This window comes from Bufo bufo, chromosome 6 (assembly GCF_905171765.1).
Source record: "Bufo bufo chromosome 6, aBufBuf1.1, whole genome shotgun sequence".
NCBI lineage: Eukaryota > Metazoa > Chordata > Amphibia > Anura > Bufonidae > Bufo > Bufo bufo.
This window is the reverse complement of record NC_053394.1, coordinates 274,894,517-274,908,163: the sequence shown is the minus strand read 5'-3', so window position 1 is coordinate 274,908,163 and position 13,647 is coordinate 274,894,517. Positions and strand designations below refer to the sequence as shown.

Genomic DNA, 13,647 nt, shown 5'->3' with positions numbered 1-13,647 from the left:
TAGTTCCTACCTGTTCATGGGCCATGACAGCCACACAAAGTCCAGGGAATGCAGGTCAGCATGCACGCCAAGCACACTCTGCTTTTAACCCCGTCCGGTGCCATTACAGCTTTCATCGGATCCAGGGATGCAAGTACCGGACGGGGTTAAAAGCAGAGTGTGCTTGGCGTGCATGCTGACCTGCATTCCCTGGACTTTGTGTGGCTTTCATGGCCCATGAACAGGTAGGAACTAGTGTTAGGGACCACTCAATAGAGGCGACCTTGACGTGGCGAGTGGCTTATTACGCTTTGGCCAAAATGTACACCAATGCCTCATCCAGCATGGAGGCAGGGCAGAATGCTGGATGCAGAGTGCTATCACAATTGTATTTTCCGTTTGTATATCTCCATTTGTACCATTTATTTCCAACTGTAGTAGTTAAGAGATCTTGAAAGGTATTTTAAATGTGTTATATCTCCAAATGCAAGAAGACAGGGTGAGTAGTGACTAGAAAACTGCTAGTAAGTCAATGACTCTTGCCTTGGGTGTTTACGGTGTTACGGTATTTACAGTATACAGTATTTAAAGAGTTCCTGAAATGATAGCATTAGTCCTTTGCAAATTCTGTCCGCTAAACTTCAGAAAATGTTAATAAGTGATGAATGTGTTACCACCGTCTGTTTTCCAGAGACTTACTTATCCGCAGCTTAAAGGGACCCTGTCAGACCGATATTCCACTTTTAGCTATGAACGTTACCTTATCAATACAAGCATGTTGTCCTCGATGCCTCCTTTTTTCCGTTTCATGGTTGTTGGGAAAATTAACTTTATATCTAACTCCCGCCATATGCTAATGAGCATTTTGAAGTCAAGGAGGCTAGTGCTAGCCTCCCTCACGTCGCGGTTGCCGCACCCAAATCCTGCCTCCCACCCCATGATTGATGGTTTCCAGCAGTGGCCACATCATCCTCTTGTGTCTCAACATCTCACTCACAGACACACTCTCACTCCAGGACCACTGAAGAGTTGTGATGCGTGTAACCATGGCAGGCGCGCAATCTCCCTTGACTTGCGCATGTGCAGAAAAGAGCTGAAGCCAGGTGCAATACACCCATTTCCACAGAGCAAGCGCACTGGAGGAGTTGGAGATGTGAGTGAGATGTTGACACGCAAGAGGATGACGTAGCCACTGCTGGAAAGCATCAATCATGGTGTGGGAGGCAGGATTTGGGCATGGCAGCCGTGACTTGGAGAATGCAAACTCCAGCTTCCGTGACTTGATGATCATTAGCATGTAGCGGGAGCAAGATATAAAGTTAGAATATCGCCAGAATCCACCCTTTTCTTACGGTGGAAATGGCAAAAACTCTTGTTGCCTTGATTCATTCTCGTCTTGACTACTGCAACGCATTACTAATCGGTCTCCCTCTCACTAAACTCTCCCCCCTTCAGTCTGTTCTAAATGCTCCAGCCAGGCTCATCTATCCGTCCAACCGCTACACTGATGCTACTAGCCTGTGCCAGTCACTTCACTGGTTGCCCATCCACCACAGAATACAGTTCAAACTTCTCACCCTCACCCACAAAGCTCTCCACAGTGCTGCACCTCCATACATCTCCTCCCTCATCTCCATCTACCACCCTACTCCTGCTCTCCGTTCTGTTAGGCTACTTTCACACTTGCGGCAGAGAGATCCGGCAAGCAGTTCCGTCGCCGGAACTGCCTGCCGGATCAGGCAAAATGTATGCTAACTGATGGCATTAGTAAGACTGATCAGGATCCTGATCAGTCTTAAAAATGCCTGATCAGTCGAAAAAATGCATTGAAATGCCGGATCCGTCTTTCCGGTGTCATCCGGCAAAAACGGATCCGGCATTTATTTTTTCACCTTTTTTTCAGTCTGCGCATGCGCATACCGGAAGGACGGATTCGGCATTCCGGTATTCTGAATGCCGGATCCGGCACTAATACATTCCTATGGGAAAAAATGCCTGATCCGGCATTCAGGCATGTCTTCAGTTTTTTTAGCCGGAGATAAAACCGTAGCATGCTACGGTTTTCTCTTTTGCCTGATCAGTCAAAACGACTGAACTGAAGACGTCCTGATGCAAACTGAACGGATTACTCTCCATTCAGAATGCATGGGGACATACCTGATCAGTTCTTTTCCGGTATAGAGCCCCTGTGACGGAACTCTATGCCGGAAAAGAACAACGCAAGTGTGAAAGTAGCCTTAGCGACCTAAGATTAATAACCTCCATAATTCGTACCTCTCACTCCCGTCTTCAAGACTTTTCTCGAGCTGCACCTACTCTCTGGAAAACTCTGCCCCGGAATACTAGGTCAATCCACAACTTCTCCACCTTCAAACGTGCCTTAAAAACGCATCTTTTCAGGCAGGCTTATCAAGCTACCTAAACTGACTATTCCACGACTAAACCTCCCCCCACCAACTCCTCTGGCCTAAACTCGATCCTCTAGTAGTCCCAAACCCGAAGCAGATCGGCCGGCACCACTCCTGTCAGTTTTAATAATGGCTCAAATCCTTCTTATCACAATCAACTACCTTATGTGTCACCCCCAATTCCGCATAGATTGTAAGCTCTTGCGAGCAGGGCCCTGACTCCTAGTGTTTCAGTTGCATATTATCCAGTTATTTTTGTTTTGTATATGAACCCTATGAACTTGTAAAGCGCTGCGGAATATTGTGGCGCTATATAAATAAATTGTATTATTATTAGTTAATTTTTTCAACAACTATGAAATGAAAAAACAGAAGAAAGGGGGCATCGGGGACAACATGCTTGTATTGATAAGGTAATGTGCAAAAAACTCTAGCTCCAGATGTTAGCCCAAGATCTATCGGAAATCTGAAACGTTGGACAATCAATCATTGTTTTGCTCTTACCACTTTTGTTAATTAGGTGACGTTTTTGTCTTTCTTGCTTCTTTTCAAAAATGTAGCATGCTGTGGATCTTGGCATTTTTTCAGGCATTTTACCTTCCAGAAGAGAGAAATGCCATGAAGAAAACCCTAGTGGGCAATCACACTGAAAACGGCTGAAAATAATGCCACAACAGCGGCAGGAAATTCTGTGGGTGCCACAAAAACTGCATGTGCACGGAAAAAAATAAAAACTGCCAGATTCATGTGTGTAAGGACCCTAACGCCATTCTTTCCTGGTTTTCATCCAGCCCGTTTGATACAAATCCACTGGGTCATTTTAATTGTATGGAAATTAGTCCCTTGGTGCAACAAGGGCATTGCTGTTGCACCAAGGCTCCTCTTATTTTCCTTGCGGACCACTCCTTGACAGGGGCTCATTTTCATATTATCAAACATCCGTTTTTTCAAGAGTGCGGGCACCATGGAAGATGGGACCAAGACCTATGATGTTCTACTGTCAATCGCACAGGACTGTTTTATTGTGACTTATCTTATGACAGAACCTCTTTAACAGAAACCACAATGTAGTGCTGGATCAGTCACAGATCTGATACCAGTGGTGCCTGACTCACCTCATTGACTTATAATGGGGTCTTTTGGGTCCTGCCAAGGTGTAGGTAGAGCTATTTTTTTCAAAAGTGACTGAATTTGTGACTGGATGCAAATGTGATGGTGTGGACAAACACAAAGACTGTGAACGGTCATTTTGTTTTTTCCATATGTGTGAATAAACGCTGAACTGTTTAAGTTAAAGAGTTTGTGATTGTCTCAATACTACGTCCGCTAGCCTGTCTACCAGAGCAAAACCCCACACTACGTATTTAGTTTCTAGCTTTCTCACTTTGTTGGTGGACTGTTTGCTTATTGTGATTTTATTCCAGAAAGTTGGATAAATTCGTTGTTAAAGGGAACCTGTCACCTGCAAAACGCATATTAAACCGACCACAGTACCTTACAGTATCCCCCAGTGTGTTGCTAATCATATTTTTCTTTGCTCTTTGCGTTTCTTCATACTTGTTAAAAACGTTGTTTTAATGTCGGTTGGCGCTGTCTCCGAGTCAGACTTGAAGTCAAGGGGGCAGTGGCCTCCTTGCTTCAAGTAAAGCTAAGCCCGCCCCTTTCCCCTCCTCTACAATTAGATGGACATGCTGCCGGGATCGCGCTCTTCTAGCGCATGTGCGGTACGCTGCCTGTTACAGCGTGACGGCCGGGCGCAGTCAGCAAAATGTAGGCGGGTGAGTGAGGATCGCGCTGTAACAGAAGAGCGCGATCCCGGCAGCATGTCCATCTAATTGTAGAGGAGGGGTAAGGGGCGGGCTTAGCTTTACTTGAAGCAAGGAGGCCGCTGCCCCCTTGACTTCAAGCCTGACTCGGAGACAGCGCCAACCGACATTAAAACAACGTTTTTAACAAGTATGAAGAAACGCAAAGAGCAAAGAAAAATATGATTAGCAACACACTGGGGGATACTGTAAGGTACTGTGGTCGGTTTAATATGCGTTTTTCAGGTGACAGGTTCCCTTTAAATTACTACTGTCATTTGCCTCCTAGTAGCGAAGACCAGAAGAATTTTATTTGCCTCCAGCATCCACAGGGATGAACAGGTCAGGAAAGTGTCAAGGAATTGATCCTTACTGTTAATTAATCTAAACTCCTTGTCCTGGAAATGTCTGGGTTATTCTACATACTTATTTCAGTCTAGCTGATGTGTGAAATGAGATGGGCAAGCGGAAACTGCACAATGGGACCTGGGTTGTCATCAAAAGCAGTAGCTCATGCTGAGCAATTACAGCACTAAAGGAAATTGCATTATTCTAAAATGTATGTGTTTGTAAAAGAAGTAGGAAATCAATATGATGTCTTCAACTGTATACTTTCTGCAGTGATGGCAGGAAAGCATCTACACACATGTTCATCTCTAAGTATTAAGGTGCCTCTCTGATGTTGCTCTGGTCATTTAAAGGAAAAATGTATTTTAAATACCTGGGCTATACACTGCATACCACACAAAATTACTCACTGGGCTTTGGTTCGTTTTCTCTGTGTATTTCATCTTTCTGTGTCAAGCAATGCCCCACCAAGCACAAAACAGTCAGGCAGTGTTCCCTGGCGGATCAGCATTCAAATCAGTGGTTACCTAATCACTGTCCATATCTTAAAGGGGTTGTCCTGGCTTTTACTATTGATGACATATCCCCAGAATAGGTCATCAATATTAGATCGGCGGGGGTCCGACACCCAGCATCCCCGCCGATCAGCTGTATGAGGAGACTGCGCGCGCAGTGTGCATGTTCCATTGCCCTTCTCTCTTCCTGTCCGCTGCTGCTGTCTATGGCAAAGACCATAGACAGCAGCAGCTGACGAGAAGGGAGACGGTACGTATGCACTGCGCATGCTGTCTCCTCATACAGCTAATCGGCAGCGGTGTCGGGTGTCAGACCTTCTATCCTTTAACATGTTTGTCTATAATTTTCTTTCTAATCTCCTGAGAGAACTCTCTCCATAGCTTTCTTTGGTCCATGATCAGTGTGGTAAGCACCATGACACCAAAAAGCACAGTGACTATTTTTTACCCTGTAAATAGGCAGACTGATTACAATTTTGAAGACATTTGTGATGCTAATTCCAGGACACGCCTTAGTATGACCCTATGGTCAAATTATTTTCAATCTTTTCTAGGGGGACTATGATTTTTCTCTAGGCCAGTTTCATTAGTTTGTTTTTATAAATTATTCTGTTGAACCACAATTCAAAAGCAATGTCTGATTTTCATTAGCTGATTTTCAGTAAATTTGTATTTATTATTTTTGTAAGCTTCAAGTTATTTCATAGACCATTGTGGGTTTTTCTTTCTGACGGTAGGGCACCAACAATTTTGTCCACGTGTGTACATATTGAGCCTGTGAGAAAAAGAATTAGAACTTGCCAAACTGTGCACGTTTTCTATGGGGGAATGCAGTATCTCCCAGACGCACCATACTGCAGCATATTGTTTATGTGCCTAAACTGTATACATGAAACGCTTTGGAGGTTTACTACTGCTCTCATTTACTTTATAGGAAGTAAAAATGACAAAAAAGTTACCATAATTATGTAAAATCTGTGAAGCTGCAGCAAAGGAAAAAACTAATAAAATATTCAAACTAAATAGAGAAAATTGTTTAAATAAAACTCCAATATTGAATTCTATAAGTTGTCACAGATGTGGCGAAATTCTTTATGGGTAGCTATTAGGTCCTTAATGATTCTGTGTAAAGGTTCTGGGTCTTTATTGTGGTTTTTAAAGGCTTGCATTTTCCAATGTTTCAGATGTTAAAAGTTATAACCTAAATAGTCATGAGTAAAGCTAGTTTCCTCCTATATACTACACTCATTAAAACGAAAAAGAAATAAAGTAAATCACAGCCAGCTGTGAACTGTCTGTATTCATGGTGTTAATAAGTAATAGATGCCCCCAAGATTTGCATTTTAATGGCATTCCTTTATGACTCTGGTCCCTTGTTGTTCTTTCTCTAGTTACTATGCAGCAAGTTGCCAGGACGGTGGCGAAAGTGGAACTCTCTGACCATGTTTGTGATGTAGTCTTTGCTCTCTTCGATTGTGACGGTGAGTGTACATGATAATCATTTATAGTTATACATGGCTTTTCAGCTACAAGGTTCTTGTTGTACTTGGAGAAATTTATATAGCCATCCTACATGGAAATAAAACGCCTCCAATGCTTGCTTTAGGACCATTATATCCTCTACTTTACCTTGAACATTCTGTGACCAAGACCATTGACTGATGGATCCAGCTTGTGTTTATTTTGGGGCATTAAAGGGAGTCTCACTTAACTTTCACTAATATAACAACCAGCAATGGCCATCAGAACATTATAAAAGCATTATAACCATAACTTTGTCTTTTGGGTGTTTACTTCATGTCCAGGAAAAGCACTTTTATTCCTATGAAAAACGGCTCCCAAGTGCCCAGCTGGGCGGACTTTCCTTTTCAAAGTGCCCATGTCTGCCAGCCGCCCTTCCCTACTGCCTGCTCCTCCCCAGCTGGGCGGACTTTCCTTTTCAAACTGCCCAAGCCTGACTTCCTTCCCCTAACCTCTGAAGGCTTCCTCCCCTGCATCGCCGTGATGTCAGGGGAGAGGGGAGGAAGCCTTACACAAGCTGGGTCCATCAGTCATTGGTCTTGGTCACAGAATGTTGTAGGTAAAGTAAAGTCTGCCCAGCTGGGGAAGAGTATGCAGTAGGGAAGGGCGGCCGGCGGACTTGGGCACTTTGAAGAGGAAAGCTCGCCAGCTGGGCACTTGTGAACCGTTTTTCATAGGAATAAAGGTGCTTTTCTTGGACATGGAATAAAAAATGGAGTAATTCGATCATACTGTAATTATTATTGCTGCATAAAGTGTCCAGATCATATTTTCTTATCTGTGAATTGGTCACATACAAGATATTTAATTCCCTTATATGACATATGTAGACTACAGTAAGTATTAAGTTCTGTAGCGTACCATAACCCGTATAAATCCCCAGTTTGTTGTTTTCCTTGAGATCTTTTCTCTGACTTTACTGAAAGACATACAGTGCCTTGCAAAAGTACTCGCCCCCCCTTGACTTTTTTCATATTTTGTTACATTACAGCCTTAAGTTCAATGTTTTGTTAATCTGAATTTTATGTGATGGATCAGAACACAATAGTCTAAGTTGGTGAAGTGAAATGAGAAAAATATATAAATAAAACTATTGTTTAGAAATAGAAAACAGAAAATTGGCATGTGCGTATGTATTCACCCCTTTGTTAGGAAGCCCATAAAAAGCTCTGGTGCAACCAATTACCTTCAGAAGTCACATAATTAGTGAAATGATGTCCACCTGTGTGCAATCTAAGTGTCACATGATCTGTCATTACTTATACACACCTTTTTTGAAAGGCCCCAGAGGCTGCAACACCTAAGCAACAGGCATCACTAATCAAACACTGCCATGAAGACCAGGGAACTCTCCAAACAAGTAAGGGACTCTGTTGAGAAGTACAAGTCAGGGTTAGGTTATAAAAACATATCCAAATCTTTGATGATCCCCAGGAGCACCATCAAATCTATCATAACCAAATGGAAAGAACATGGCACAACAGCAAACTTGCCAAGAAACGGCCACCCACCAAAACACACGGACCGGGCAAGGAGGGCATTAACCAGAGAGGCAGCACAGAGATCTATGATAACCCTGGAGGAGCTGCAGAGTTCCACAGCAGAGAATGGAGTATCTGTAGATAGGACAACAATAAGCCGTATGCTCCATAGAGTTGGACTTTATGGCAGAGTGGCCAGAAAAAAGCCATTACTTTCAGCTAAAAACAAAAAGGCACATTGTGAGTTTGCGAAAAGGCATGTGGGAGACTCCCAAAATGTATGGAGGAAGGTGTTTTGGACTGATGAGACTAAAATTTAACATTTCGGCCATCAAAGAAAACTCTGTGTCTGGGGCAAAGCCAACACATCACATCACCCAAAGAACACCATCCCCACAGTGAAACAAGGTGGTGGCAGCATCATGCTGTGGGGAGGTTTTTCAGCAGCCGGGACTGGGAAACTGGTCAGAGTTGAGGGAAAGATGGATGGTGCTAAATACAGGGATATTCTTGAGCAAAACCTGTACCACTCTGTGCGTGATTTGAGGCTAGGATGGAGGTTCACCTTCCAGCAGGACAATGACCCCAAACACACTGCTAAAGCAACACTTGAGTGCCTTAAGGGGAAACATGTAAATGTGTTGGAATGGCCTAGTCAAAGCCCAGATCTCAATACAATAGAAAATCTGTGGTCAGACTTAAATATTGCTGTTCACAAGCGCAAACCATGAACTTGAAGGAGCTGGAGCAGTTTTGCCAGGAGGAATGGGCAAAAATCCAAGTAGTAAAATGTGGCAACTGCTTATAGAGACTTATCCAAAGCAACTTGGAGCTGTGATTGCCGCAAAAGGTGGCTCTACAAAGTATTGACTTTAGGGGGGTGAATAGTTATGCACATTGACTTTTTCTGTTATTTTGTCCTATTTGTTGTTTGCTTCACAATAAAAAAAACAAAAAAAAAAACATCTTCAAAGTTGTGGGCATGTTCTGTAAATTAAATGATGCAAATCCTCAAACAATCCATGTTAATTCCAGGTTGTGAGGCACCAAAATATGAAAAAAGTCAAGGGGGGGTGAATACTTTCGCAAGGCATTGTATAGTCATAAAATCGGATTGTCTGGACTTTTAACATGGCCACTGACACACAGCTTTATGACTCATAACCCGAAACCTGCATCTAGCTTATTGTATAGTGGTGTTAGATTGTACAGAGACGGTTAATAGTAATTCTATTTTAACATCTACGCCTCTTGCACATGACTGTATTATGGCTCAGTTTTGTATAGAAGCCATAATAGTTTTACTTTTCAAATGCATGGGGACTATCTCTGTAAGCCTCCAATTGTGTACAAAGGCATATGGCATTTTTTCTTTTGCATGCTGCCTATGACTCAGAATGTACCAGAGACAGGGTATTGCTTTTAGAGAAAAATATCTCTGTACATATGGCAGTTCATTGCCTCACAATCTGGCTCATAGCTGGCATAGATTTGAAAGTCTGCCTGGTAATGCACAAAATGTATTAAGAACCTTGTGGATCCTGTGCCAACGGACTTTATACTAAGACTGGCATTTGTAATGTCATCCTTTGTATATCTTGACCGCAGTTTTTTTAAAAGTGGGCTCTCCATTGACATTTGTTACCTATCCACAGAATAGGTGATACATGTATGATCATTGGGTGGCTAACCACTGGATCCCCCACTGATCAGTAAAACGGGGGTCCCAAGTCACCTGTGTGAATGGAGCAGTGGCGCACATGAGTGATCATGACTTCGATTAGTCTCCCAGAGATAGCCAGATAGTGTACTCGGCAGTCCCATAGAAGTCCCCGTGGTCAGACCTTCAGCAATTTGTGCATTTGCCACATGTCCTGTGGGTAGGTGATATACAGTCAGGTCCATAAATATTGGGACATGGACACAATTCTAACATTTTTGGCTCTATACACCATCACAATGGATTTGACATGACTGTCATCTTTAATTTGAGGGTATTTACATCCAAATCAGGTGAACGGTGTAGCAATTACAACAGTTTGCATATGTGCCTCCCACTTGTTAAGGGACCAAAAGTAATGGGACAATTGGCTTCTCGGCTGTTCCATGGCCAGGTGTGTGTTATTCCCTCATTATCCCAATTACAATGAGCAGATAAAAGGTCCAGAGTTAATTTCAAGTCTATTTGCATTTGGAATCTGTTGCTGTTAACTCTCAAGATGAGATCCAAAGAGCTGTCACTATCAGTGAAGCAAGCCATCATTAGGCTGAAAAAAACACAACAAACTCATCAGAGAGATAGCAAAAACATTAGGCATGGCCAAAACAACTGTTTGGAACATTCTTAAAAAGAAGGAACGCATCGGTGAGCTCAGCAACACCAAAAGAACCGGAAGACCACGGAAAACAACTGTGGTGGATGACCAAAGAATTCTTTCCCTGGAGAAGAAAACACCCTTCACAACAGTTGGCCAGATCAAGAACACTCTCCAGGAGGTAGGTGTATGTGTGTCAAAGTCAACAATCAAGAGAAGACTTCACCAGAGTGAATACAGAGGGTTCACCACACGATGTAAACCATTGGTGAGCCTCAAAAACAGGAAGGCCAGATTAGAGTTTGCCAAACGACATCTAAAAAAGCCTTCACAGTTCTGGAACATGGACAGATGGACCTATGGACAGATAAGACCAAGATCAACTTGTACCAGAGTGATGGGAAGAGAAGAGTATGGAGAAGGAAAGGAACTGCTCATGATCCTAAGCATACCACCTCATCAGTGAAGCATGGTGGTGGTAGTGTCATGGCGTGGGCATGTATGGCTGCCAATGGAACTGGTTCTCTTGTATTTATTGATGATGTGACTGCTGACAAAAGCAGCAGGATGAATTCTGAAGTGTTTCGGGCAATATTATCTGCTCATATTCAGCCAAATGCTTCAGAACTCATTGGACGGCGCCTCACAGTGCAGATGGACAATGACCCAAAGCATACTGCAAAAGCAACCAAAGTGTTTTTTAAGGGAAAGAAGGGGAATGTTATGCAAGGGCCAAGTCGATCACCTGACCTAAATCCGATTGAGCATGCATTTCACTTGCTGAAGACAAAACTGAATGGAAAATGCCCCAAGAACAAGCGGGAACTGAAGACAGTTGCAGTAGAGGCCTGGCAGAGCATCACCAGGGATGAAACCCAGCATCTGGTGATGTCTATGCGTTCCAGACTTCAAGCTGTAATTGACTGCAAAGGATTTGAAACCAAGTATTAAAAAGTGAAAGTTTGATTTTATGATTATTATTCTGTCCCATTACTTTTGGTCCCGTAACAAGTGGGAGGCACATACGCAAACTATTGTAATTCCCACACCGGTTACCCTCAAATTAAAGCCGACAGTCTGCAGTTAAAGCACACCTTGTTTGTTTCATTTCAAATCCATTGTGGTGGCGTATAGAGCCAAAAATGTTAGAATGGTGTCCATGTCCCAATATTTATGGACCTGGCTGTATGTTGTCTCTTGTGGTTGGCAGTTTTTCCTTCCTTTGTGGCTTATGAATGAGAGTCTTCCGTCTGTACATAGGTGAAGCACCGAAGGTTCGGTTAGTTTAGACAAGATGGTTTTCCCCAAACATCCTTTTTATGGCATCTTATTTGAATATCCTGAACCCCCAAAATCAAGTCCAGGTGATCAAGTTTTCACACTGAATTAGACATTTTGAGACTGAGAACTAATTTACTGAGCTGGAGTCTCTTATGTGGAAACCATCACTGGTAAAGCTATTGCTTTAATCATCTATTAAGACTAATTAAGGTGTTGTCTGCACAGACACTGACAGGACATGATTAAATGACAGCTTAATGAGCAGAATTACATTTTACCCATACTTAAATGTATTCTATCCATTTAAGTCATTAAGCTCATATTGGTAGTTTATTTTAAGTCATCAACAACACATTTAGCAGAAATGAGGAATACAAATCTGTATTTTAATGAGATAACATCTGATTTTACAATTATTCAGCAATATTGTAAGTTATGAAACAAACTTTTATTGTGTGTTTAAAGGGGATGTCTGGTTTAGAAAATCTGTGATTAAATACCCTATGATAGAATTTTGCTTTATGCGTTTGGTTCCTCATTGAAATCTTTCCCCATAAAGGACCTGACACATCCATGCATTACATGGACAGCATATTGGTTTCATTGAGCACTAGGTAATGATTTACTTCACCGTATAAGGCGCTGAAACACTTGCTGCTAGATTACCCTGCAGTTTTCCAGTTGGTGCCCATTATTCCATAAGTGGACAACACCAACCTCTTTAATTGTCCCATCTCACACTTTAGTGGCATATAGCTTGGATATGCCACCAATGTCCAGTAGGTGTACGTCCTACTTCTGGGACCTGCATCTATCTCTAAATCGGGGCCCTCAAAGCAAAGGAGAGCGCGGCCTCCATTAATTTCTATGGAAGTTCCAGAAAGACTCGAGCGAACTCTGCTATTTCTGGAACTCCCATAGAAGTGAATGGAGAGTGCACTGAGCAAGCTATTTTCGGCACTCAGCTATTTTCAACACCCCCATAAAAGTCAATGGAGGGTGGCCGCTCTTGCACGGCGTGCCCTCATTTGATTGGGCGCCCATGTTCCAGAGGTGGGACCCACACCTATCGGACATTGGTGGCATATCCTAGCTATATGCAGCTAAAGTGTGAGATGGGACAACCCCATAAATATATAGGCAAAATCAAGGAATAGTTACTAAGGGTTTTTGTTCAGGTCTCCTATACTGCCCACTAGGGGTGGGCGATATAGCCTAAAATCTATATTGCGATATAATTTTAAGCATGTGCGATATATATCGCGATATATTCTATATTTTGGGGGGGGGGGTTCAACTTTTTTTTTTTTTTCTTTTTATTTAATAACTATTAGCCTCCTTAGGGGCTAGAACCCTTGTCCTATTCACCCTAATAGAGCTCTATTAGGGTGAATAGGACTTCACACTCTCCCTGCTGCTCTGTGCTTTGTGCACACAGCAGCAGGGAGCCGACTAGGGCTTCGGTAGCGTCCTGGCTGCCATTAGTAACCAATCGGAGCCTCGCGATTACACTGCTGGGGCTCCGATCAGAAGCTGCCACCCTGGGGCCACTGCCACCAATGATTTAATCGTGTGGAGGGGGGGACCACAATTAATATAATACTTCGAAGAGGGGGAGTAGAAGGGAGGGACTGTGGCCACTGCGCCACCAATGAATATAGTTAATATGCCCGAATACAAACGTAGCCTGCATGTGCTGGCCATATCCCATACCTGAGCTCTATTACTGCGCGCCGTGATCCGCTGCAATTAACCCCTCAGGACCTGAGGGGTTAATTGCGGCAGATCACTGTGCGCAGTAATAGAGGCCGGGTATGGGATATGGCTGGCATATGCAAGCTACGTTTGTATTCAGTCCCTCCCCTCCTCCTCCTCTTTGTTCTCATTGGTGGTGCAGTGGCCACAGTCCCTCCCCTCCTCCTCCTCTCTGTTCTCATTGGTGGCTCAGTGGTCACAGTTCCTCCCCTCCTCCTCCTCTCTGTTCTCATTGGTGG

The 13,647-nt window shown here is 43.2% G+C and overlaps 1 protein-coding gene across 4 annotated transcripts in view; it reads left to right on the top strand.

Annotated features, from left to right (window-relative positions):
- MICU1 (mitochondrial calcium uptake 1) overlaps positions 1-13,647 on the top strand; it is a 291,530-nt gene that overhangs the window by 267,501 nt on the left and 10,382 nt on the right. For all 4 annotated transcript variants that reach the window (XM_040435039.1, XM_040435038.1, XM_040435037.1 and 1 more), the window contains one exon: positions 6,447-6,536. In XM_040435039.1, coding sequence (XP_040290973.1) covers positions 6,447-6,536 — 90 coding nt within the window. The remainder of the gene's footprint in view (positions 1-6,446; positions 6,537-13,647) is intronic.